The sequence below is a fragment of the Amblyomma maculatum genome, chromosome 9 (genome assembly GCF_055883805.1).
Source record: "Amblyomma maculatum isolate TAMU_Amacu chromosome 9, ASM5588380v1, whole genome shotgun sequence".
Lineage (NCBI taxonomy): Eukaryota > Metazoa > Arthropoda > Arachnida > Ixodida > Ixodidae > Amblyomma > Amblyomma maculatum.
In genome coordinates this window covers 74421093-74449015 of record NC_139352.1, presented here as the reverse complement: position 1 = coordinate 74449015, position 27923 = coordinate 74421093, and the positions used below count along the sequence as shown (strand labels likewise).

The window sequence follows — 27923 nt, the reverse complement described above, 5'->3', positions numbered from 1 at the left end:
CTCACCCCGACAGAGACCCGAAGCACGCTCAGTGGTAGGGCTTTGTCGTGCTCGCGCCCGATTTCCCAACTCGGGGCGGGATTCCCATAAATAACGCTGGCGCAAGGGAACCGTCAACGCATCCTCCTTCTATAGAAGGTATCGGCTTCTCTTCCAGCTGCCTCCTGAGCGAGTGCATCGGAAGACCAGGATGCCCCCCCTCGCCCGACATCCTCTCTCCCTCTGCGCCATTTCGTGTTAGCGCGGCCGATATTGCGCAACCGTCTTGTTCCACGAAAGCGATTCTGTGCTTAACCTCCCTTGCCCTTGGTCTCCAAGCGTGTGTGTGTGTGTGTACGTGCACCCATCGCCGGCTCTGTCTCTGCGAAAGCTTCCTGATCAAGACATTCTCCGGACCAACTGATGAGCGCACCGAGCATGTTCGGCCAGGAAGCTTTGGGCAGGAGAGTTCGCCGCATTGAATCTTCTTTCTGTATTCGCCTCTGGCGCTTCTTTTGCTTGGGTAGAGAAGTCGTGAATGTCTCCTCGAGGGGGATGACATTGACACGCCTTCAACTCGTGAGGTGGAGCATCCTATAGCATGCGCTGGGCTGTGTTTGTTAGAGAGAGAGATGAAGTGGAGGGGAGCATGGTTCATTTGATATACACCCCCCTCCTCCCACCTCCCACAGCCTCGACTACACAACATCTGTTGCACCCTGCTTTGAAGGCATGCATACTTCACTGTGATCCCCGCTCTGATGGCGTAAGCTTTATGTTTTTCCGCCTTGCGCTCTCTAATTTATTTTTCGGGGGCTCAGACCCTAGTAAACATATTTCCAGACTGTGTACAAACTGTCTCTTGTCATGTTTGCTTGGTCAGGACGGTTTGAGCGCTCCTCTTCGCACTGAATCTTCTTACTCAACATGTTGTCTTGGTTCGTTCCTTCTTTATTTTTTTTTTTGCTTTTTTTTCGTTCACGCGCGTTTGCAGTTTTGCTTCCTTGTGTGCTACTGCCACAAGCTAGCGAGTTGGTTCCTTATTCGCCGCCCATTTACTATATTTCGTTAGGACATACATGCCCGAACGTAAACTACAAAGCAACGAATTAAGTGCATGAGCGAGTTCACGTCGGAAGCCATTTCATCGACACAGTAGAGTAATTTTCGAAGATCGAGTATGCATCGGCGATCAATAGCATTGATCGCCGATCAGGATCAATTAGCATTGATCCTGATCGCAGCGACTCGACACGGTAGCAATGCAACTTGGGCCGCAGATACTCTAGTACGTTATACAAATTTTTAAGCCTGGCTACCGGGACTTAGACCCGAGACCACCTCCATACCATGGTAGCTGCCAACTACATTTAGCGCAATATGATGGCTCGGTACATGATGTTTTTGTGCGCCGTGAAACTTCTCTCTCTCCCTCTCTCTTCTTTTCTGGGTATGTGTGTGCGTGTTTTTTTTTTTTTTTTTTGATGCCGTACCTGAAAGGTTGACAGAAGGTTCGAACTCAAAGCATTAGCACCCTCCTTCACCTCCTCTTAGTGATTGCCATAATCACTGGGAAAGACACGCTCATTGGAAAAATGCTTCATGGCAGAAGGACTGTAACAAGATCTTCACTACTTTCATTGCGTAGCTTGTCGGCTTCGTAATTAGCAAGCCGCACCAAGTAATTTCAACCAAAGTGAAGGTTCGAACCGTGTAAGCGAGGCCAAGAGCGAAGAAGCTTGCTCCGCCAACTCCCTATACTGAGACAGGAAGCGAACCCGTGTGTTTACCAGAGCAGCACATCCTGCCTCCTTTACTCTTGAGGACGGCCGAGGTGTGCCATCGCAAAGCTGGCGAGCGTTCCACTCTGATAGCCGCTGTTTGGGTAACAGTCGTGCAGCTTAGCTGGCTCATTCATAGTGCCAAGAGTGACCTCCACACCGACCGGAACTCATTTCGCTCTCTAACAGCACATTTGCGCGTTGGGCAGCAATTTGACCGAATCGTTTGTTCGCGTGGCGCCCTTGAAGAAAGCGGCGTTGTGCCTGCATGCAGCTCTCTCTCTCTCTCTCTCTCTCTCTCTCTCTCTCTCTCTCTCTCTCTCTCTCTCTCTCTCTCTCTCAGTTCTTAAGACGGCAACCACCGCTGAAGCCGTCGCACACACGTGCCTGTCGCGTGTGTTTAGACAAACACTCCTGAAATGCTGAGCGTCTTTGCATTGGCAAATGTTGAGCTGTCTGTCAAAGTCACTTGGCTCTTGTCATCAGTCGTAGCAAACGAATATGTCCACGTGCGTCTTGTCAGTCGTAGAAAGACACGGATGAATGAAAGATTGGTTTTAAATGTTAATATGATGAGTCACTTGGGTTTCCGGCAAGAGCTTTTCCGAAGCCTAAACTATACAATTTCACTATACCGGATCGTTAATTATTTTGGTTGCTTTTGCACGTCATCTTACAGATAGTGCGCGTGCATTAATAAGAAGAAGGCTTGGGAACAGGGGCACTTTTGCAATTTTTTATTTTACCTTTTCACTAAGTCTTGAAACTGCATGAATAAGCCTGAAGAAAATAGGTAACAAAACTTCTGCAACTTGGCACTTTCGTGTTTAGTTCGGCCAACGGGTTCGCCGTCCAGCAAGAAGTGAAGAGAAAGGTGTTCTTTTTTTTAGATATTTTATAAGTTCGAATTAAAAATTCAAATTCTGAAGGCCGGAAAGTAGCGGTACTACACAATGCAGTTTCTTAGTATTGGCAGAAAACGGAACCAAACCTGCCACTTACAAGCACTCTATTTTCTTCTCACAAATTACGGCACGTTCTACACCTTGTCGTGCCTTCCGTATGACTTTCATCGTGCAATATGGGCTTGAGGAAAAATTATGCGCGTTCGGCTGGCTACCTGTGGAACGGTAAGGACTGGTGCATTGTACATTGTGGAATGCGTCGTATCTTTTCCTGAAACGCAAATTTCGCATATCTATTCGTCTTTACGCCACTTTACCTTTCTGAAACGGAAGCCAAAACAGCGTTTCTGCATGATTAAAATCATGTCTCCGCGTGTCGACTATTTATACCCTTGAGCAAAAGTGGAGAGACCACGCTTTTTGCCAAAACTGCAATCCAGCTTTTTCTGACGGTGAAGCTGTTATTTTTATGTTACGCATAGGGTGGGCCTCACTAATATACTTACCATCTCGCCCAAGAAAAATTTGTCAGGTGCATTGTTTTATACAGAAGAATAATAATTGCAGCAGTTCGCATGGTCTCTCCATTTTTGTGCAGGCGTGTACAATCACTCATCCCGGTGACGCGTTTAGGAATGTCCTCGATAAAGTCCCTTGAGCTAATGTTTTCCTTGTTCACTTTCTCGCTATAGGCTCCAAGGGCCAGCAGCCGTGGTGACGGAGAACCAATCAAGGCCCAAGATCTCGCGAGGCTGTCCCACAAGGCTTTACAGGGAGCCCCTGAACCGAGACGACCGCTCGAGGGAATGTAAGTGCGCACTGTAACGAGACATTTCTTGCAGCGAAGCGCGTGCGTTGGTCTGATGCGCTACATGGCTTGTCAAGTCGAACGCAGTAGCACTCGCTAAGTTGCAGGCAAGTGCAAAATGTAAACAAATATCACACACACTCGAATCGGGTATTGGATTCGAAAGGCAGCTGGCATGCTGTCGCTCTGCAAAAAACGCTTCAAATGTCCTCCTCACAACGATGGCAGTGCAAAGTGCATGTGATGAAAAAAAAATATTACAAATAGTGACGAGGGTATTGGGTTCTAGAGGCAGCTGGCCTACCGTTGAAGAGTGCGCGCGCACGCACGCACGCACGCACGCACGCAAGCACACACACACACACACACGCACACACACACACATTTTCAAAAGTCCTCACAACGCTCGCAGTCAGGTGCAAGGTGGACTCAGCAGTCAACTGAAATCAAGCGCAACGGATTCGCAACGCCAAGAGATTTGAAAACTTACCACAAAAACCGCAATTTCACAAACTCGGAGACCGCGACCGCAATGACAACAATTTCTCATCTCCTTCGCCCACGGCCAGCCCTCGGAACAGGAACGTGCGTGGGGTGTCCGCAGCGAAGAAAGACTTCGACGGCCGGGATACCCTAAAGCCGGAGCAAGGAATGCATCTTCCGGCAAAGGCGTTCAGTCGCCTATCAGTGGGGAAGCAAGGGCGCCAAACAGCCAGTGCAAGCAAGAGGGGAATAGCAGATATACGCCTAATTTGAAGCAGTAAAAACGAAGCTAAAATTAGGCAAGAACGGAGCCTGGAGAGAGCCCGAATTCGACAAGTAGCATAGCTGCTTCTAGCACGTCCAGCACTGGCTGTGGGAGCTCCCAGTCAAGCGTAACGCGCTCAGCGGACCGCGCCTGAAAAGGCGAACACCCCGCAATCTTCGCTTGGCTTGTCGCCTGTCCATTCGAGGGCCATTCGGACGTCGCTGGGTTGGCGATCGTGGTCATCGCGGTCTGGTCTTCGCGCTGAGAGTCCAAGCTTAGTTCAGTGCAGCATGACCAGGCATACTGTCGCAAGTTTGGATTCGATGAGCAATTGTCCTGGCGTGTATGCTTCTGCTGCAGCCGTTAAATCGCCGATGTTCAAGTCGATCTCCTTCCAGGAAGAGAGGTCTCGGCAGACAACTGTCCTGTACCAGCCGTGTCCGTGATCTTTAGATGCTATACAGCCCACTCACGAGGCTCCCACGTACCGGCCTCGTCCGCTGCGCGGCCTATACAGTGGCTTCAGTAGGCCACTGACGTCAGAACGTGTAGCATATGGAGGGGCACATCACTGCTTGCCGACTACATTCACATCCTTATAGAGGAGCAGTGCACGCAACAGTCCTGGAGCATCATTGACACGAAAAGGATCTTTCTTCGGGATCCGCAAAAGAGGACGCGGTTGTCAAAAGGGGGCTCCGGTTGGTCGTCACGGAAGCCGCCCAGGATTGGTCGTTACAGTTGTTGTTGTCCAGAAGCACAGTTGTGCGTTGCATCCAGGAAGAAGCAGCGCCCTGTAGTCTGCAAAGCTGTGAAGAAGACAAAGTCAGTGGGCCATTGGCTGGGCGAGGTGACAAGTGGCCGCGGAACCGACATTGAGTCAGCAGTGCCCTCTGCGTAACCGCGTGCTTCGCGCCTCTGTGAAAAGATGGTCCGTCGCGAAGGGGGGTTATTCTTTTGAATTGAATGACCCGGCTCTGGCTGGAGTCTTTTGACATTTATTCGGTTTCTTACCGTGTCCGTTATTGTGGGAACTAGGAGTGCGTCTCTCTAGCCGAGCAGTTTGATTTTGCGCCGAGGACTGGGTCGCCTACGGGGTGCGGTGCTGCATCCTTCTCAGTATGTCGCCTATATACCGAGTGACCTTTAGAGTGGAATACTCTAACGATGCGGCTATTCTGATGTTCAGGGGTGTGTGCGACCTTGGAGCTTCTGTCACAGTCGTGCTTGCAAGAGCACTTAGGAGGAAGTGGGAGCAACGGTTCGGCTTTATTTTCGCACCCACACCCTTGCGACCAAAGACGACAAAAAAAAAAGAACTAAAATGGGAGTTATTACGAAGTTTGTATATTTTACCGCACACAATTCTCAGTCAACGATCGCTCGGAATTGTCGTTATCATCCAAGGGTCGACCAATGCGCTTTTCTAATCCATATTCGTGCCTTCTTCAGTTGATACTAATATGTGTCCCTGAGGAAATCTGTGCCATCTGCCTTCGAAGACAAGACTAAACAACTGTGCAGCTAAGCAATTAAGGCGGTAGCGTTAAAGTCTCCGTCCCGTAGAAAGTCCGACGTTATTGGCGTTGGCGGCGTTGTGAGCGAAAAATCCTGAGCTGGCATGCAGTTGGTAGTTGGTGGTCGACAAGTTACATACCCGAGTACAGATTGGCTGGCGGATAGTGTGACGTCACGAGATTACGTGACATGGTAGCTGGTAGCACCAGCCAACTCCGGCTTCTACTTTGAGATAGGTGTATGAGATAGAAATCAAACCTTCCACGACCCCTGGCCAGTAGGAAATGCTAATGCTACTTTTAATTAGACAGCATAACATGTATGTACTGCTCGATTAAAGCGAGGACTTTTTAGATATCTATGCCTGGCCTTTCGCATAACTCTGTTTAACTGACGACACCGTGCTAATGGATATGTGCGTGATAACAGAGGTATAAATTAAAGGAATATAGATTAACCAAATAGTAAATATGGTAAAGCGTATATATGCGAACGAGGATTCCCCCGGAAAGCCAATGACGATATCGCGCCACCCCCCCCCCCCCCCCATATATATATATATATATATATATATATATATATATATATATATATATATATATATATATATATATATATATATACACACACAAACACTCGCCGGGTCGAATCCCGGCCTCGACGGCCGCTTTTCGATGGAGGCGAAAAGCAAGGCGCCCGTGTGTTATGCGATGTCAGTGCACGTTAAAGAACCCCAGCTGGTCGAAATTTTCGGAGTTCTCCACTACAACGTCTCTCATAGCCTAAGTTGCTTTGGGACGTTAAACCCCACAAGCCAAACCAAAACAACCAACTCGCCATTTTTCCTTTCGCCATGCAGATTATTTGGGTCCCATTGTCTGCAGACTGTATCAGGCATGAGTAGGCAATGTTTGCCGACTGGAAACACCCAACATGCTCGTTACGCACGGTTTCGCCCACGCCGGCAACGTGCGTGGCTTCCTAATTAAAGACAGATCTGTGTGCCCGCCGAGTTAGGTCAGTGGCTACGGCGCTTGGCAGTTAAGCAAAGCGCAAAGGTCAAAAAACCGAATTCCGGCCTGGCGCCTGAGTTTGCAATGCAGATGCCTCGTGCAAAACCCATTATATATTCTTTTCACCAAGCAGACAAGTGCCTGAATTTATCTTGGAAAAGACTGCACTGCATCAGAGCTGAAAGCAATTGGAAACTGCGCACCTTCATTGTACACATCACTCGTTTAGCGATCGAAGTAATCAGCGCCCCTTTCGCAACAGCTAGGCAATTTATTTCTAGTTTCATCTCAATTATATAGTGTCTTTGGAGGTAATTCCGAACTCTGAAGATTTCCACCAACTCCTTTTCGGCAATGCATTACTTACTACGTTACAAGGAAGCCCATTTCGAGATACAGTGAGTGAAACATGACTGATAGCAAGTTCGTCCGTTGCCCATTGCGCTCTCTTAGTGACTCATGGGAGCAGTTGTTTTCGCTTAGGTGCCCGCCCTCCGTTATACGGCTTCGTCTCGCGACTGACTCAGCTGCGGTGGCGTTCAAGGGCGCCGAACCAAGATTGCAACTACGATTGCGCCAACAGGCGAAGCAGCACGCAGTGTTCGCTGGCGTGTGCAGAACCGGATCGCGGAGGATGCCAACTTGCACCGGCCGCATCCTTGCTCATCGGGCCAGCGAAGTGGGAGCAGTGTGTTCTGCACTTCGGATGGAGTCTCTCAACAAAGGCTGTCGTCATGGAAATAACTGGTTCACAAGAAAGGAAAGGCGCACTATATGTCGCACTTGTTCTGTGGACACCTCAACCACGCCGTAAGGGAAGGCCGGAAGGTGGGAGTGAAAGCGGAAAGAGAGAAAGAGGAGCCGTAGTGGAGGGCTACAGAGCATAATTTCGACCACTTGGGAATCTTTAACGTGCACTGACATCACACAGCACTCGCACGCCTCTCAGTTTCGCCTCCGTTTCATGGAAATTGCTAGAATTCCAAATTTCCCTCTGAGGTGCGCTGTCTTTCCAATTGAAACTTCAGCTCCAAGAATTTTCAATTTGAAAGACACCGCGCCTTTCCCTTCCTATAAATCAATCAAATCAATCAATCAGCTCCAAGAAAGTTGATAGGTAAACTTACATAAATAATTTACGTTCTTTATATTGTCATGAAACAAGACAACGTCACGGTCGGGATCTGTGACACAACGCAACTCGATATAAGAAAAGCAGCACAGAAATCCACGCCTGAGAATCCCTGCCACCACTCATGACTACTGTGGTCTGCTTTCCTCGCGGCATTTTTGTTCATTTGTGTTGTACCAACACTCCCGATTCGTTATCTCGACTCGCGTTCGGTTTTCGTTGCTACTGTGATAACGCTGTAAGCAGACCACTTCTTTTCCTGCCGTGCTTTCTACTAGGTTCCGTATAGTTAATGAAAGGATAAATAGGCGCGGCTAGTTCACGGCATCGTGATCGGCGAACTGAAAGTGGGCTTCACCGAGCAACTTTTGCATTGCGTTGAGGGCAGTTGATTAATGTAGTCGTGATGGAAGGGCTTCCGCCATAGTTTATCTTATACCGCAACCCTCTGATGCCAGAACAAAACGCAGCCAACGTTTCTCCGATTCTTTCTGGCAACAATTTGCATTGTATTCACTTCCTTATTTCTTTCGCATGCGCATTAACTTTCCTTAGCCTAGGAGATGCAGCTCAGCTCTAAGAGTCCTCGTAGCATCAGTCGCTAAAATTAATTTTACACCACAGCCAGGCGCTATTCATTGCAAAACAACGGATATAAAATGCTCGTTAAAAAAAAAAATATCGCGTCAATTTTTTTTTACTAGTTCTCCAACGATTTTGATTGCACCCCGCCGGGGTCGCGCAGTGGTTATGGCGCTCGACTACTGTTCCCAAGGATGCGGGATCGAATCCCGGCTTCGGCAACCACTTTTCGATGGAGGCGAAAAGCAAGGCGCCCGTGTGCTGTGCGATGTCAGTGCACGCTAAAGAACCCCAGGTGGTCGAAATTTCTTGCCTGAGCCCTCCACTACGACGTTTCTCATCCTGAGCCGCTTTGGGACGTTAAACCCCACAAACCAAACCAAACCAAACTATTTTGATTGCGTTATTGTACTCCTTAAGGAAACTTTCGTCCATTATTCTGAATTCATGCATCATTGCCACGTTTATGAATGAGCTCAGGATAAAAACTCTGAGCAGAAGCACTTCTGTGAGAAACTGCACCCTCCCTCCCCACCTTTTGTTTCCAGAAGGAGAAAGTGAACAAAATATACAATCACGCGAGAAATTTCTTTTCAATAAAGGGATTCCTCGCGTCAATGAACTACTGTCAGTCCAGGAAAAACGTATTTCCTTGCATTGCTTATTGCAGTAAAAGAAAAAGCAGTCTCCTTGCTTGCTTGCTATCCCTGGGCTGTGGCCAATGTGGGTGACTGAGACGGAGAATCCATTTCGTATAAGATACCCCATCAGTACTCTAGATTTCCCGTTGTGCTGTTTTTCCTCTGAGCGCCATCTTAAACCTACGAGTGCTTAGTATTCTCGCGATGTACCTAACGACCTCCGAGGCTTCGTTCTTCGATCCGACGGCGAAGAAAATTTTACCTCGCCCTTTATCGAGAGACGTCATTATGTGGTGCTCAAGATCATCGCTCCGTTTTAAGACGATTTCTTGAGACGATATATCGAGAATTTCCAAGTACCGTCGATTTCATCGCTTTCGCAGTTTGTCCTTGGCGGCTGCGCGTTGCACCCTCTAAAGCGTCAAGCACAGTTTCTGTGCTACCAGTATAATAACTCCGTATGTACGTCACGCCTAAACACCTCTAAATACGTTTCTAACCACGTTTGATCACAAGTGAGGAAAAAAAGTGCCAGGCACGCAAACTATAGGACGGGTACAACTGGGAGGGAGATACGTTAATCCCTTCGATTTTTCATTGAAAGAAAAATGGATGAGAAGAACAGAGAGTCGCGGCTCATTTGAAAGAGGTACGCGCCGGACTCGACACGATGAGACTGCGGGTGAAAATACCGCTTATGGCGCGAGGTTTTCTTTTCGTCTAATATGTGTGAAATTGTCACCTATATATAAGGATTATGCAATCAATTGCCTCCAACAAACAGGCACTAGCACAGAAAATGCGTTCCCCCTACGCTTTCCATCGTAAGTGAGAGGTGGCTCCTTTCGCATGTGTGTTCTTATGACGAGTTCGTTTATTCCAAGATGATGTGGTGGTCCGTGGGAAATAGTTTGAGGGACACTTAAGGCATGCTTGGGTATCGGGTTCACATAGATGTTTTTTCTTGAGGATGTCGGAATTTGTGATTTGATCTAAGAAGTTCTTAGTGCCTGCCATAGCCCTAGTTTTGACAGGATTTCCCTACCCGCCTGCGTTGTTGTTAGGCGTTGTTTCTGACTCTCTAGAACCGCCTCCTTGAGCTCCTCGAAGTTGTTGTGCACTCCGAGTGCCCAAAGACGTTCCGTTGAAGTTGTTGGAGGGAGGTTTAGGGCCGTTTTATAGGCTCCTCTTATGATAGTGTCAATGGCCCTTTTATCAGTGATTCTAATTTCGTGATATGGGAGGCCGTAGGTAATCCTGCTAACGACTAGGGCTTGTACAAGGAGGAGGGTGTCCTCCTTCCTCATCCCTTTCCGGTCCCAGGTCACCCTTCTAATCATTCTGGAAATTTGGTTGACTGTGGTTTTGAGTGTTTTGATTGTATAATCCACTCTCAAATTGCTTTGCAACCACAGCCCCAAAACTCTGATCTTGTCCTTCTCTTGAATTGTCTAGTCTCCTAGAGAGAGCTGAATTTCTCCTGAGGACTTGTAATTTCTTCTGTGTAGCCTGATAAGTTCGGATTTTTCTGGGGAGCATTGAAGACCGCTCTCCCCGGCAAATTCCTCGACTAGGTCTATAGCGGCTTGCAGAGCTTCTTCTTTTTGCGCCAAGGATCCTTGAGTAGCCCAGATGGTGATGTCGTCCGCGTATAAAGTGAAGCCAATATCATTGCGGGTCAACAGTTTTTTTGCTAAATTTATCATTGCTATGTTAAATAGCATTGGAGAGATTATAGAACCCTGCGGTGTACCTTTGTTCGGCATGGGCACTTTTGGTGATCGGATCTCTCCAATTCCTATGGTGGCTGTGCGATCTGAAAGGAAAGCCTTCACGTATTTGAAGATTTTCTCCCCTCAGTTGATATTGTTTAATTCGTGCAATATGGTTTGGTGGCCAATGTTGTCGAATGCTCCTTTGAGATCTAGTGCCAGAATTAAATTTTCGCCTTTTCGGGGTATGGTGTTGATGACTTCTTCCCTAATCCGGAGGAAAGCATCTTGCGTGCAGAGTCCCTTGCGGAAGCCCAGCATGCAGGAAGGAAAGATGTTGTTTTCGTCGATATAATTTTGGAGCCTGAGGTGGACTACTTTTTCATAGAGTTTTCCCAGGCAAGAAGTGAGGGAGATAGGACGGAGACTCTCCACAGCTGGTGGCTTTCCAGCCTTTGTTATGGTGATGATATCCGCGTGTCTCCAAGCTGATGGGACCTGTCCCTTCTCCCACAGTTCTTCGTTGATGTACTTCGTTAGGTCTTGCAGATGTTCGGTGCTTAAGTTCCTAATCATGGCGTAGGTGACTTTGTCTCCTCCAAGGGCAGTGTTTCTTGTAAATGTACGGGCGGCTGAGTAGACCTCCGCCAGTGTTACGGGGGAGTCAAGGGAGGGGTTTGGTTGACCCGCATATGAAGTTTGGCAAGCCGGAGTAGGGTCTCCTATGTATTTCTTGTGCATGGCGGTGATCAACTCTGCATCTGTGCCCGGGTATTTGTGGGCTATGGTGTGGAGGGTTCTTCTTGTGGCCGTTTTGGTTTTTGAGGGGTCTATCATGCTTCTTAATATTGACCATGCATTAGCCGTGCTTAGGGTACCTTTCAGCGGATTGCAGAAATCTGCCCAGTTTTGCTTGGCGAGCTTTAAGCATACTCTTGTGCTTCAGCCGTAACCTGCGCTATCTTCATTTTAAGTTTTCTATTTAATTTTTGCATTTTCCACCGTTTTAATAGACTTTTTCGGGCTTCCCATAAAAGTAGGAGATGTCTGTCTACTTCTGGGGTTTTTGTCGTTGTGTTGATGGTCTGGGTCGTTTTTGCATGAGCATCCTTTAGGCTTTGAACCCAATCTTCAACTGCTGTGATGCCGTCGTGTGGCGGTCTAATTTGTCTGAACTTATCCCAGTCCGTTATTTTAGTAGAGCCAATGTTTCTTTTCATACGGGTTATCATTAGGGATAAGCTAAGGATTTTGTGATCGCTACCGAGTGTTTCTTCTAGATTGGTCCAGGTGCAATGTGCAATCGAAATATCTTGGCAATAAATATGACGTGTCTTTTGCTGTCCTGCAAGCAGCAACAAAGTCATGAAATGTGCTGCACTATTGGATTTTGCTGTTTTATCAGTTGCGATAAAAATGCGTACAGTTTCCCTTTAGGATATGGCACGATAGGATCAATATCTTCCATCCGCGGCTCTTCTCTAGCGGGCCCTTGGTCGCGTATACTAACCCCTCATCAATATGTACTTTGTTACCCGCTTAGTGACCAATTACTTTATTAGTGCATCTATAATCACCCGCAAGCTCATTAGCACACAGTCGTAAATTGCCACATTATATGAAAAACCACCCGACATAGATATCAAGCATTATGAACAGGCCTGCGTGGCTTAGGAGCACCGTGTCTGACTAGGGATTTAACGGCCATGGTGGTTTGAGTTCTATTATCTATCTCGCTCTGCGTAAGAAGCGCCTGCCAACTCGCCTATGTGTTACGGTGATGTGACGTCACACAACCCGCCGACTAATAAGTTCTTTGCCTTATCACCTACCAACTGCAACCTTCCAGAGGCAAGCGCGTGGTTTCCGCGTACTCCCGACGCCGTACATTCTGTAGCCCGGGATCCTTAACCCTATTGCGTTAAATTGTCTCAACAATCCTCAACTATCCTTCCACATGTTCATTTCCATCCCGCTTCTCTGCAGGCTGGTGGAGTCGTCCGCGGACCCTGTCATCGTCCTTATCCTGCATAGCAGCGCTCGTCAGACCGCAGTGGTGTGGGGAGCGACGGCAGCACAGTCCCCACAGTCATGTCTCTGAGTTCGAAGAACACGGACGGCTCGCCCAGGAGCGGCAGCTGGCAGCCCGGACTCCCGCCTCGCGAGTTTGTGCGGAGGGTGCCTTTGCCGCAGGTGGTCCGCATTGCTGAGCGAGTGCACTCGCCTTCCACCTTAGACCTGAGCCAGCCTCTCGTGCTGTACGGTGCCTACCGATGCCGAAAGGTGCACGCGCGCTCCCTGGCGCCCGACGCCCGAAACGCGGGACTCAGCACCACTGGCCCGCCGCTCGTCATACCTGACAGCTACGCCGGTGAGTTCGCGCTTTTTCTCATCTTGGACGTTTCGAAGGTTGTGTGTCGCACTCTTGTTTGCTGCTTTGTTAGTTTACAGACTAATGTACTGCAGGACATGACAGGCTGGCGAAAGCTTACACGGTAGATATTACTAGAGAGTTTTAGCTTACCGTGATTCGCGATCCGCCACCGTGACCCTCTACCGCGCGTGGGCGGGGCGCACAAGCTGATTGGTCCCGACGCGGCAGGTCAATATATGGCACCATCTATCGGCGTCAAGGGGATCTGGGCATGCGCAGTGGAAAACATGGTGGCGGATCGCGGTAAGCTAAATCTCTCTAATGTGCAGCGCGGGATTCATAGAGAGTACTTTGCAATTGCGTCTCCATCTTCAGTAAAGTGAGCGTGACGTTGCTGTTTACTGGTACACTTAGCCCGGAATTACGCCAACATCGCAGAAGCTTTAAATGCCACTAATAGCTCTTATAGATTGCTGTAGATGTGATCGGTTCCATTCATTTTAAATCTTCTGCAGTATTCACAGGAGTTGACGTTCGCAAGAAATTTGTGTAATATTCGGACTCGCCTCTACTCCACCATCATTAAGCCAGCGGTGGGCTTCCAGTTTCAGCATCCGCCTGAGGTGCAGGGTTCGATCCTCAGCGCCGCAGAGTAGCCGCTGGTCTTCCGATTGGTACAGGTTTTACGCAGGCATGATGCTCGTCTTCTTTTGGGGCTAAATGATTGGCGTAAATGTCAGTGGCCGCTCTTCGAGCAGAACAAACATGAATTAGCTTCCTCCTTGACAAAATTCCTGCGCCGCAAAAGAAAAGATGAATGCATCATCACATTCCGGTACCTCTGGACTTGCTAGTGCGCGGGATTTATATTCAATGAATCCTAAGCGAACTAAAAGACATTAGTATCTCCTTTCATGTTTTATCGAGATAACCGCATACAAGAAAGTAAAGTGGCCTCGCGGTCACCTGGCTTCCATATATCGGCGAATGTATAAGGCTCAAACGGCGCCACGCCCCTCCTAAGCTTTGTAAGAGGCTGGCCCTTATGGCCTGCCTCCCACTTTTTTTTTTCTCTCTCTCTCATGTAAATATTATCTAATAAATGTTTTTCACCACCACCACCACAACTTCTACATCAGTCGCGATTTTTGGCGCAACTGGAAACTGTTATTCGAGACAAAAAAAAAAGAAAAACGCCGTCTCCTGGATTCCTGTTGCAATCGCTATCAACAATGTCCTGAAGTTTTTCCCTGCATTCCGGAAGCTCACTGTCACACACTTTCTCCGTATTTTTCTTCCTCATCGGAATGTCTCATGAAATGCAGCGATGATCTGTACAACGCAAGAATGCTGTGGTTACCTCGAAGACGTTTGCTTGTCATTAGTCGCACGTTCATCCGAATGCCTGACTGGTTATCGCTTAGGTGTTCTCCCAAGTGTAACGGTAAGTTTGACGGCTATCGCGGTTCTGCCCGAAGCAAAAGAGCCTCTCAGAGAGTGCACTATACAAAGCTCAAATTTCGGAGAAATTCCTACCAGAATTCTACTGCCAGCAGAAGCGTGAGACGAGAACGCCCTCCCTTTCGCCGCTAGGACGTTTCAAGGTGGTTAAGACAATCTTTCCATATTTTTTTTTTTTTTCATCGAAGCCTGTCTACTTTCTCCCTGTTCTCCAATCTCGAATCGTGAATCACGTCTCGCGCACGCGGACTTCTCAGATTTTCTCTTTCTCCTCCTATTTCTCAATAACTCTGTCCCTTTTCTTTATTTTGTGATCTCCCCTTTCCTCCACCTCTCGTTCGTACTAGGCACATATTGCACGCGTGTCTCAAAGGCACTTTTCTTTTTCCTTTTTTTTTTCTCTCCTATTATTGTGCCGACCCGAATTGCAAAATTGCACGAGAGTTATTCTGCACCCCTTCCGCCACGGATCCGCTGTCTCCCGATAGAACCGTGCAACACCGTGTGAAATGTAAGGATCATTTGTTTAACCTACACCAGCTACACTAGTGTAGGAAATCTCCTTTACTCACAATAGAGTGTTGCTGCACTGGTGTAGCTGGTGTAGGTTAACCAAATGGTCCTGTAATGCACTATCCTCGCACGAACTCTGAGCCGCCGTATACAAAGCTTTTGCACGTGCCAAGAACACGTCACGATTGGCTTGCGCCTATAAGGCGCAAGCCAATCGTGACGCGTCATCAAAGGTTGAGGGACTGGTTGTCGTCCGTATGCTGGTCAGTCGCGGTTGCCGGCAATATGCGATAGTATAGGTACCGGCTATTCGAGCCAGGTCTATTCGAGCTTGTGCATCTCTAGTTCCTCGCTCATCACGAATCATGAGCACTGCACTATATTCAGTATGTTTAGTTTTTGGGCACAAAATAATATTCAATTTGGCTCTGCATTTCTATAGTATTCACATTCTCACAGCATTAAACCAACCACACTTCGCGACATGTCAGTCAAAGTGAAGTCGTAGTTTCTACCTCAGAGACGCAGTAAGTCATGCTCAAAGGCCACTCACTCCAAAACGAATCCTTGGGGCAGCAACTGAAAATTCTACACGGCATATATTAATAACCAGGCTTTCGGGCGATGGAACCTATTTGAAATTTGCTATTGATTTACTTCGAGTGTCTTAGTTCTTGCGTGCAGTTTCTCTGCTTTATGAGGTGAGGTAGACAGAATTATTTTATGAAGGACACAATTCAAGTTCTGAATGAACCTTGCGCCTGAACTGGCCAAGACATGTGGGCATTCCAGCTGTGCGAAGCGTTAATGAATTAGTCAAATATTGTCAATTTAGTAATACTGTAACGATATTTTTCACTTTAGATGTCGCAAGCATGCTTGTTGTTTGTTAATTAATTAATTTATTTATTCGGTTTGAACTGCTAGAAACGATGGTACGGGAAAAACTAAGATTGTATACACAAATGTTATATTACCACTCTTTCGCTGCCTGAGCATCATGTGTTACCAGTGCCGTTTGCTTCGCCCTCCAAAAGGCCCGCCCGGCTGTTGACAGCCTCCACAGTACTGCACGGTTCTAGCACAGCGCGAGATACCCAGCGTGCGGAGCCGCAAAGGCGCAGCTCAGAAGCGAAGCGTATGCTTGCCACGGGGCGTGGACAACCTTGGCACACCGAGCCGCGTTCTAAGAAATAAGAGGGGGAGGAGGAGGCGTGCGGCAGGAGTTCGGAGCTGCATCGAGCTTGTCGTATATAAGACATGCATGCCAAATGAAAGCACGTCTACAAGCCGACTGTGCGTTGTCGGCGCAGGAATGGAAGATAAAAGTCAGAGAAGAAAAAGAACAAAATTGTGCGAGCTTGGAATGACGGAAGTCTCGTTCATACCTGGCAGGAGTTGGCATGGTCGAACAAAAATGGCAATAACTATGAACGGAGGTGTAGGGGCGGCGTTAAACGGCCATTCGCTCGTCGTTATCGCTGCCGCATGATGGCTGCTGGGAGCACTTACCACACTTACCACGTCTCGTGAAAAACCTGATGAAAAATGCGGCTTGTTCTTTTTTTTTGTTTGTTTGTTTTTTTTTTTGTTTTTTCGTCGTCGCACAGCCTTATTATCTTGTCTAGACGGAGAAGCGATGGTTTTTGTCACAATGGGAAAAGTGGGCTGACCACCATCACGAATGGAGGTTCTTTTTTGACTACTGCGTTCACACTAAAGGCGCGGAGCTAATTTGTGTGTGTGTGAGTGAGTGAGTGAGTGAGTGAGTGAGTGAGTGAGTGAGTGAGTGAGTGAGTGAGTGAGTGAGTGAGTGAGTGAGTGAGTGAGTGAGTGAGTGAGTGAGTGAGTGAGTGCGTGAGTGAGTGAGTGAGTGAGTGAGTGAGTGAGTGAGTGAGTGAGTGAGCGAGTGAGTGAGTGATTGAGTGAGTGAGTGAGTGATTGAGTGAGTGAGTGATTGAGTGAGTGAGTGAGTGAGTGAGTGAGTGAGTGAGTGAGTGAGTGAGTGACGATGCGAAACTGTGGCTTGTAGAGAGGTGTCATCTGTGCCCACAGCACATCATACATCGGCTCCTCCTAAATTTTCTCTTTCCAGACGGTTGTAATATTTTTGCTGACTGTATATATACGCACCATATTTCCTGATTGAATCGAGATTTTTTGCACACTTTTAATTTTAGTGGCCTTGCTCTCATCAATACAAAATGAGAATAAACAGGAATAAATGCATAGCTATCGATAAATAAATATAAACAAACAGCGAATTCCAGCGGAGGCGAGACGCAGCTAACCGCGAGGAGGAGGAGGAGGAAAAACTTTATTTAGTCCTATATTATTTGGCGGTTTTTGGACGTCTTCAGAGATGTCTGCTTGTTGTATCCACAAGAGTCTTCTCCGTCGACTTCGTCCACTTTTTACAATGGTCGGTTGCCCTCAGTCCAGGGCTCCGCTGGCTGCTGCCGCCCGTTGGGCTCGCTGTACCAGACCTTTCTGGTCTTCGCAGCGGTCGCTGGACAGCAGAGTCTCCCATTGCTCCACACTCGGGTTTCGAATTTTGGGGACCACATCTATGTTTTGACATGCCCATGTGATGTGATACAGTGTTGGTTTTTCATAGCACCACGGACATCTGTCAGCGTATAAGGTAGGGTGCATTTTGTTTAGTATGTGTAGGTTTCGGTATGAACCCGTCTGTAATTGTCTCCATATGACAGTTTCCTCTCTGGTGAGAGAACTGTGCGGTGGGGGATATCGCATTCTTCTTCCTCTATAGTTTTCTAGTATGGGCGAGTATGCCTTGGGTGCTGGCAAAAGTTCCGCGGACCCGTCGGATGCTCGGAAAGTAGTGTATGCTCGAGCTATCCTGTCAGCCTCTTGGTTCCCTGCCACCCCCATGTGCCCCGGAAATTCACTGTGATCGCCGGAAGCTCTCGATTCTCCAAAATCTCACGTCGCGGATGGCATCGACTTCAGATAACCTTCCTATCTGCTCCTCATATAAAAGGTCGACGGGGTAAAAAATGAGGTTCCTGTCGCCCGCCTTACTCTCTCTTTCGCGTGGTGGTGTGGAGTCTTCAGGAAGGCGTTTAATGCTGCGCTGATGGCCGGCGAGATGCACCCGCTTAACGCACGGAAGCGACTCCCCGTCCGCCGAGCGCACTGTCACACTGACCTGTTCTGGCAAGCGGGAGTCCCTGAGGGGCCACCACGTGTGCCACGAAAGCCGCTACTTTCCGCTGTCTGTGCGCTGTCATTAAGCGTTCTCCACTGCCGGCCATCCTATACAGCGCAAAGTTGAAAAGAAAAACACGGCTCGGCCAGCGTTTTGTTTCTTTGAACGGGGACGCAATGGAAACTAGAGCAGGTCCCGCAGAACAAAAGGAAACCACAGAAGTCAGAAACACTAGTGTCGGCATCAGTGTGCTAATTGATTGTTTTTGTTGGCATTTGTACATGTTGGGAACTAATTACCAGAAACATGTATCTTCGCTGTCATCCGTTTTTATTCACGATCTTCCTGTTTGTTTTGTTGTTTTAAAATGAAAGCTCTTCCTCTTTTATGGAGGCGAAACGAAGAGGCGTCCGTATGCTGTACGATGTCAGCGCACGTTAAAGATCCTCAGATGGTCGAAATTACTTCGTAGCCCTCCACTACGGCTCCTCTTTCTCTCTTTTCCTTTTAACTCCCATCTTCCTCCCATCCCTTACGGCGCGGTTTAGGTGTCCACAGACACAAGTGTGACAGATACTGCGCCTTTCCCATCCTGTGAACCAATTATTATTATTATTAAGTTCTTCCTCTTTGTTGTCTCCCGTTTACGCTGTGATAGGAGTGTATTATGCAGGTTTTTCTGTACATCGCGTTCGTAAAAAAAGAATAATCATTTCATTGTTGTTGTGAAGATTGAGCAATGTATACTTTTATCAACTCTCTATACTTGCCCCTCGCCGCTTACCGTATTCGTCCCTGTGGTACCCGAATATAAAAACGAATAAATAGAATATACACGGAATAAGTAGAGGCCGAAATATCAATGACCCAATATCCATCGTAGTGGCTTAGTGTATGCATGTGCGTCACAGCAATTACCGCTCAGTAGGTGTCACCAAGAGCCTTACCAGGTCCCATTCATCGGTACATGTATGCACTGAATACCGTGCTAGATGCGCAACATGTAATATTTTGCTGACAGTATCGACCGAGATTATAACCACAGTAGTTGCTTATGTGCAGGGCTCATATGATGATACACTTATGACCCGACTAATTCAAAGTCTGCAACTATCGTCGGCAAGGCCCACAGTACACGATACGACTATTGCAACAGCACGTCAATGCCCAAAGCGTTAAGGCTGTTGAGGGGGACGGCCTTAAATCCAGTCAGGATCCGAGTTTATTAAATTTTATATATTTGCTATTTACTGTGCCGAAGTAACGGAGGAACGGGCATTTTTCAAAGCAAGAGTTATAAGTGCAGGTAAACTCAGCCGCAATATTCTGTTTTTAGTTTCTTGACCGATCAACAGTCACGGAAGACGAGAACTCCCAAAGACCGATTCCGGATCCGTCACGGAGCACCAGAAAAGTCAGTATCGAATGCACTTCAGTGTGGTGGGCTCAACAGTTCCTTAAGCCAGCAATTACTCCGGTCTGCATCCTCTAAATGGTAAATCACAACCAGTCCAGCAGCGTGGTGCAAACAGCATAGTAGTTGGGGCGAGAAGCAAGTGGACTGCGGTCAACTACGAAACCGGCTTCATGCAAACGCTACTCTATCCGCATTCTTCACGGAATATTCGGAATACTTCCATGGCTGCATTTCTGCAGACACGCCCTTTTTTTTCTCCGAGTACCGCTCATACCGAAACCTTTCGCCGTCCCGTCGGCTGCGACGAACACTGACCGAACGTTGACCGTATAGCCTTACGCCAGTGGGATGGCGTCTCAGATAGGCGCTGCTTACGGACAACCCGGAAGCCTTTCCAGCTTCTTGATCTGACTGCGCGAGGCTTCTTCACAGAGACCCAGCTGGGAGACCTAGGACGACTGGGAGGCGAACCTCGCTCACAGCGGACGCGATGGCCATCGGCACCCGCGCAACTGCTCCGGGTCGTCGAAATCCGCCCCCTTTTTTCTCTTTCTTCTCTAATTCACCGTTATCCACCCCTTCTCACTTCCTGAGGGGGCAGCCGTATTCCCGCCGGCCATCACAGAGGAAGCCTTGTGTCCCGTTTCGCTGAGCTTGGCCATCCAGCGTTTCGCGGCCTTCGCTTCTTGTTCCTTCCGTCGCTGAGCGCAGACCGTCATTTATGCCGCCTCGCCTGTCCACTGATACGGCGAAGAGACGCGCCCGCTCCTCGAAATTTCTGTCTTGTTCGCTTCACCCAGGTGCGGCCCGATCTGGCCTCGTTTCGCAACGCATGCCTCTCTCTCTCTCTCTGTCTCTCTCTCCGTGCTTGCGAGACGCCGTTCGCCACTCCCTCCACACTTCTTCGCTGAGGGTGCGCTATGGACGTGCCCTCCAGGGTCGCGTGGGCGACCCAGGGATCACGTCGATGGTCACGGGATGCGGTTTTATAATGCACGTGTGTCAACTCAAATTATGGCTGTCTATAATTTATAAGCTGTAGTAATGCCGCAATCATTACTGCAATCAGCCATTTCTACGTCCATCAAAAGATAAATGACCTTCCCAGTGACGCCAGCGGAGCTCTACCTTTCGCAAGGCGGCGCTTCCCTAACACCAGCTAGTCTGCACCTGACTCTTGCAATGCGACATGTTGAATTAGCTACTGAAAATGTTGGTTTGGTTGGTTGGTTTTTTAGAGTTTAACGTCGCAAAGCGACTCAGGCTACGAGACGCCATAGTGGAGGACTCCAGAAATTTCGACCACCTGTGGATCTTTAATGTGCCCGTGCGTTTCTTCGTGGTATGCATTCAAGAAGTGCGATGAAATCACTGTGGCTTAAAGCGACTCATGTGCGCTCGGTATAAAGTGTAACTTAGCTGCGTATTTCAACAATGCTCTTACAGGTCCGTTCAACTGCGAGTAATTGAGAAAGTAAGGGGAAAAAACGTGTAAACGACAGGACAGATGCAAGGAGACAATAGAGGACGGTACAATTATCGCGGGGACAAGTGTTATTCCGCAGGAAGAAGACGTAGGCCCCGGCTCTGCACGTTGAAGTAGCGATGTTAGCAGAACGTAATGCGCGCTGGTCCTCAAGTGGTAGAAAACACAAAAAAAAGAGCCTGCACAGGGCGGTGTACGCAGGGCGATTACCATCCTGTGATCTCTCCTTGTCTCTGCCTTGCATTTTCTGCGGTTTCGCTCCTTATGATGTCCCACCAACATGCCTGCAACCACGCTCTTTTAACTGAGAACCAACCCATATTTTTTTTTTCGTATTTGAGCTGCCGCTTTTAACGAATTTCGTGTCATTTTGGCAACTTTTCTCTTAGCTATAGTTGCTTAATATAATGACAGGGACGGTTAGTTCAGCTGTAACCCGACATGACTGGTCCGAGCAGTGCACAAATCATTGTAACACATATAGTGAATTGTGCTAACCGTAGCTTTCCATCAATACTGGCGTAGGAGCTCCAGAGGGGATGTTCCAAGCTTAATTAACTGAAGCCAAGGCATTTGCAAGTCACTACATTGATGGCGCGCCATAAAATTGATCACTATCACTGTTGACTTTCATTCGGCAGTTTTCTGTCTAGATATATGCGGTCATTATCAGGTTTGTACTTTATAACAATATCTTGCTTCCGAAAGTAAGCACAGATAGTGGGAAGCACTCGACCGAATTTTGGTAAATGGATGGCTGAATAACCTTTCCGAATGAGTAAAAAAAAGTAAAAAAAAAATGCGAACTTATCGTGCAAGTTTGAAGCAAACATTTATTGTTTAACTCTTAGCGAACCCTTAGTGTTGTCGATGAGTTATTTTTCTTCCATTTACTTTTTCTTGCATTATGTAGCGCCAACTTTCTTTGTAGCATCCTTTTGAGTAGTTATGGATATTAGTGCATGACTTCTGTATCCTTTTTTTATTTCACTTCTGGCTTTTGTTATTTGCCTGCAGTATCATATGACGCCTATGTACACGATTTTCTTTTTTTTTATGACATGGCGTAAGCTGCCACAAGTTTTATTAGTTACTCTAAACTTGAGGTCCTATACATAGTCGCTTACCGCAAGACCTGCTTTATTATTTTTGTTTAACTCCGCCGGGTAGCCGGACCAGTTTGTTTAGGCGGGTGAAGGACGGTGGACTGGGTTTGGGGCATTTATTTCTACGACAGATTGTCAGCAGATTTCTTTTTGTTCGCGATGTAAAAGATCCATTTTTGCGTACTGTGTGCCAATTAAGGCTCGGAAATGCACTGCCGGACTTTGTTGTCTCGACCAAAAGGGTATCGGGACGCATTTTTGGTAATTCAGAGAAGTTGTCGCTAGTGTGCGATTCCTGTCTGTTCGATTTTCTTATGAATATTTATCTTGTGTTAGCAGGAAGAAGCTGTAGTGTGACGTAGTTCTTCCCATACCAATGTACAGGGCCTTATACAGTGGAGGATTAGGACGCGACGTACTTAAGCGGGTGAAGGCGATGTAGGTGCCGTCAAATGCAAAAACGTTTTTCTTTAAGCTACACACGGAAACACTGCCAGTAAAGAAGTTCTTGGAAGGGAAGAATTTATTTTTACCTTGGGGTTCGCATTGCTTAATTTGTAAACAGCCAGAAACTATAGACCACGTTTTCCTACATTGTTGGGAAGGGGTATATTTTTGGGATATTTTACAAAGGACTTTAAAAAAGGAATTTCCATTAGACTCGCAGCATATTAGGTACTTGCCAGTAGAGAATGAGGATGGAGTGCCATTTGGCCTTATTATGCTAATGGCCCTCCACTGTATTTGGCGCTCGAGAATGGCAGGATACCATTGCGATCCTGACGCATGGCCAGCACGGATCTATTTTCGGGAAGGCATGAATAGATATATTGAAATTCAGAAACTTGCTCCTGAAGCTCCCGAGTGGCTCGGAAGAGTGGAGCCATTAGTGACCCTAAGAGAATTTTAGCGTGACGACGCCACAACCCACCTGGCTGATTGTTGTATTAATGAATGCTCATTGTGCCCTGTAAGTGGTTTTGTGTATTGTGCCGAAGTCAGGCAATACAGAAAAAAAAAAATGCCGAGGTGGCGCAGTGGTTACGGCGCTCGACTACTGTTCCCAAGGATGCGGGATCGAGTCCCGGCCTCGGCGGCCGCTTTTCGATGGAGGCGAAAAGCAAAGCGCCCGTGTGCTGTGCGATGTCAGTGCACGTTAAAGGACCCCAGGCGGTCGAATTTCCGGAGTCCTCCACTACGGCGTCTCTCATAGCCTGAGTCGCTTTGGGACGTTAAACCTCATAAACCAAACTGTTATTTTTGTTTATTTTATTTTATTTGTTTATTTATTGAATACTTTCAGTGCCCACAAACAGCAGTTCTGTCTTAACAGTGGTGCACTATGATACATGAAACATGCATGTGTACGTCGCCTTACACATTCTACACACATGTCAAAATAGAATGTATATGGGGACATGCGTAGTTGAGCTTTTTCACCGTCCAGGGGGAAAAGAATAAAAAAAAAAAAGACCATAAAAGAAGCTAGCAAAATATGGAGGCTACGCAGTGTAAAACTGTATTTCATAAAAAATGTCCACAGTGGTTTGTTTCAACATGGCAGACTTATTAAACACGTGCTGAATGCACATCATTGGGGATATACTGTTTGCGCCGGCTATGCAGAATGGCCGACTATTTCAGGCGTTTGGTCTGGACACATTCAAATATAGCGCGGCTGTCAGCGTGGGACAACAAATACGCCATGCAAACATTTCTGCAAGAAGACAGCGTCACGTAACTCGCGTCGTGTAAAGATTGAAACAAGCTTTAGAGACGACAACAGGTGGCTGTAGTCAAAATAGTACTGCCGACCTAAATTCTCCGTATGATAATACGGTGCACAGAATAATTTCACACGTCAGTAAATATTACTTCCGATAGCTTCGCAGTCCAAAAAGAGTTTCAAGGCTCGATATCGGGATAGAAGCCATCTTTCTTGGGCTGCAAGGATTTGATGTATGCGTGGGTGTAAAGTTCCGAAGCCGAACGCCAGTAATTCCATCTTGTCTCTCGCGCTACATACGAGTGTTTTTAAGTTTCTTCTCAAGTAGGGAATGAAAGACAGCAAAATTTTTCATCTCTTTTGGTTTTGTCAGTGCTGGTTAACTGTGACGAGTTCCTAAAGGAGTCTCTCTTTCGAGCATCACACACACACACACACACACACACACACACACACACACACACACACACACACACACACACACACACACACACACACACACACACACACACACACACACACACACACACACACACACACACACACACACACACACACACACACACACACACACACACACACACACACACACACACACACACACACACACACACACACACACACACACACACACACACACACACACACACACACACACACACACACACACACACACACACACACACACACACACACACACACACACACACACACACACACACACACACACACACACACACACACACACACACACACACACACACACACACACACACACACACACACACACACACACACACACACACACACACACACACACATATATATATATATATTAGGGAAAGTTATGTCGAAATACAATGGGCTGATCGGGGACCAGGTGTAATCACCCTTCGATACTGTAATCACCCCTTCCTCTAAAGTTTCCTATTTCACCCCTGGCGAGGCCATCACAGAAACTGCGGGCGAAAACGGCGCACGGTGATGTTTACGGGGAGAGTGTGGGTAGGTACACGCCGGTACACGTACATCCAGCACGTGGGCGTCGCATCTCTCTGTGGGGTGACAGCTTTAGATAGTACGCGCCACGCCAGTCAAGAATACAATACTCTCCCCGAGCGCCCCAAGAAGGCGGCGCTTTTCAGGCACTGCAGGATGCGCTGTCGTGGTGACACGTCAGAAGCTCACAGCGCCTATGTTTGTCGGCTAATCCAGGGTCAAAAGTCTACGTCTACTTATTATGTTCACCAGTCGAGAGTGCACTCGAAAGAGTAATCTTGACGCTCACGCATGAGTACGCTCCAAGGAGGGCCTCTTCGAAACGAACACTTCAGCCAAGGTTGATCGCCGAACTGCCAAAGCTGGACAACTCGTTGGTTTGACTGCGGCAAACACTTGGGAGACAATTTTGTGTCGACTGGGAGTTTCGTCGAGACAAATACTGGATGCGCTAGCCAGTAGAAGGTGCCGTGGATGACTTTTTTTTTTTTTTTTGTAGCCCTTCATTTCTGCCCTTGAGCTCGTTCTGTTGCGATTGTCGCGAGCCTACGCAGTTGTATACACAGTGACTTGTGTACAGAAGACTTTCTCCGATCTCGTTGGCGTTGGCAGCGTGGACTGTCAAGTTTGAACTATTTTTATTTTGACGTCTGTTCATTTTAAAATTGACGCAGCTATCGGTACAGCCGCCGCCTACTCGCTTCGGGGATGGGTAATAGGTCCCTAGGTTTTTTGTATTTTTTTTTGTATGTGTACATGTGTGAGTGTGTGTACACCACATCTGTTTACCCGGGCATAGTGTATCAGGACTGATTACTGAATCGACTATTGCTGTCGTCTTCTGTTTTTTCTTCAGGAAAGGTAAGCCACAAAAACGGTCTCAGTATCGGTAGATGCTATATCGCTCAAATTGAATGCACCGTGAGTAAAGAAAAGGAGGAGGGAATGAAAGAAGGAAGAGAGCAAGAAACGTAATAAAAAATAGCGGAGGGGGGGGGGGGGGGAGGGTCGGAATAATTTTTCACCATCTGGAGTTTTTTAAGGGAGTATAAACACCACATTTTAGTCGCGCATTTTCTGCAGTGCAATGGAAGGAGCTAGTATTTGCCTACGAAAGAGAAATAAATTATAATCGAACTTTTTTATTCTGGTTTAATTTGGTTTCAATACCCAAGCGATGGCAGTGAGGTCAAAGGTTACTTAGTACATGTTACATCAGACATCAATAAACTGCGATATCATCACTGCTTCTTAGTTCATTGTCATTCCGACTCATCAAACAGGCTAGCTCTAGCGTTGTGGCAAATTAAAACGACCAAGCAGTTTTTTCATCCCCACATCAATTATACTGAACTTCATTTCGTACCTGTCACTCGGATGTTGTAACCAAACATTTCGGGCACACTTAACCGCCACCTTTAGACGTATGTTAAGACAGATATGGCTCTCATTCGCGGCTCCTCTTGTGTTCACCGTTCACGTGCGTCCACTTTACCAGAGATTTTACTGTACTTGATCAATCAGCAATAGGCTCTGTTATACCTCACACATACTCATTAACGAATAGACTCGTAAGCATACATGTGTATTCTTACGAGTATGTTTATAAGTATGTTAATAAGTATATGTGCATAAGTATATGTATGTGTACGCACAGATGTGTGTACACTCACATACACATATTGAGAAATACCACCCGAAGATATGCGTCGGCCCCGCTTCAACCAAGCCGTATGAAAGTTCGTTAGCGGGATTTGGCATCCAAGGGTCCCGGGTTCGATACCCGTCTCACACTCTGTAAAGATCTGCCAACTCTGTCGTAACACGTGGTTTTGTGACGTCACAAACCCGCCGACCAATTAGCACACAGCCATGTCCCCTGCCAGCTGTACCACATGCCAGCGGTGCGTGCCCGTGAATTTCGGTGAGAAAGGCCGAATTTCCCGTAGGAGGGAGCCTGAACGCCGTCTCGTTAAAACCGAGAAAGCCTGAGCGAAAATAGTCAGTGCAGTGTATACGCCTAACGACTGCTATTCCACCCTAATCGAACTCTGGACCCATCCCTTAATGCACCTCTTAGACACCTTAATTTACCTCTTAATCTACCTTGATCCGTTTCTCGTTCCATCTCAGTATTTCGCATTCGCGGCAGGCGTAAAGTCCCTCCGTAAATTTGAGGAAAACACAGCAACAGAAAATTTTGTGTCTGTGCTCCGTTAAGATGCGTTGACATTTAGGGCTCGAGTTAATTAATGGAGTGGCTATCTTTTCTCCTCAGACAGCAAATGTCACATGAATAAACAAACTTAATCTAATTTTTCATAAAAAAAAAAAAAAATCGAAGATACACATGTTTCAACTGTGTGCGCCCACTCCAGGGCAACCCACAAATCTGCCACTGATGACATCGGAGATTACAGAGGCGCCTTTTGCCTTTCTCCTCCACCCAAACGCGGCGAAATGCAAAATAGAGAAGGTGGCCGAGAGAGGCGAGGAAAAAATACAGCAGCAAACAAAAATAAAGAAAAGTGACAGCGCTAGTCCACCGGTGTGGATTTCGGGTGAGGTTTCTCTTCTCTATGCAAGGCTATATAAACTGTTGCAAGGACACCAGATGTCACAAAGGCTTGCTTACAAAGCACAATGCTCTAAAGGTGCCGGCACGCATGCCCTGGTCACGGGTACCTTTGACACGCACTGCATAGCTTCAACGAAAGTCTCATGCTGCCGGTATTGGCTCATGCAGTGAGAATCCGGTTTTCTTTCTCTTACTCAACTTTTTTTTTTTTTTATTATTTCTGCAGGAGTTGGTTGAGGGGTGATAAGCCTGCATCACGTGCCGATTCGTCA

The 27923-nt window shown here is 47.3% G+C and overlaps 1 protein-coding gene across 1 annotated transcript in view; it reads left to right on the top strand.

Moving 5' to 3' along the window:
• The first annotated feature begins 12811 nt into the window (after positions 1–12811).
• The window catches only part of LOC146179443 (uncharacterized), a 49301-nt gene continuing 34189 nt past the window's right edge, over positions 12812–27923 (top strand). The window contains exon 1 of the mRNA XM_084579075.1: positions 12812–13190. Within this exon, the coding sequence (XP_084435201.1) occupies positions 12911–13190 (280 nt within the window). The 5' untranslated portion in view covers positions 12812–12910. The remainder of the gene's footprint in view (positions 13191–27923) is intronic.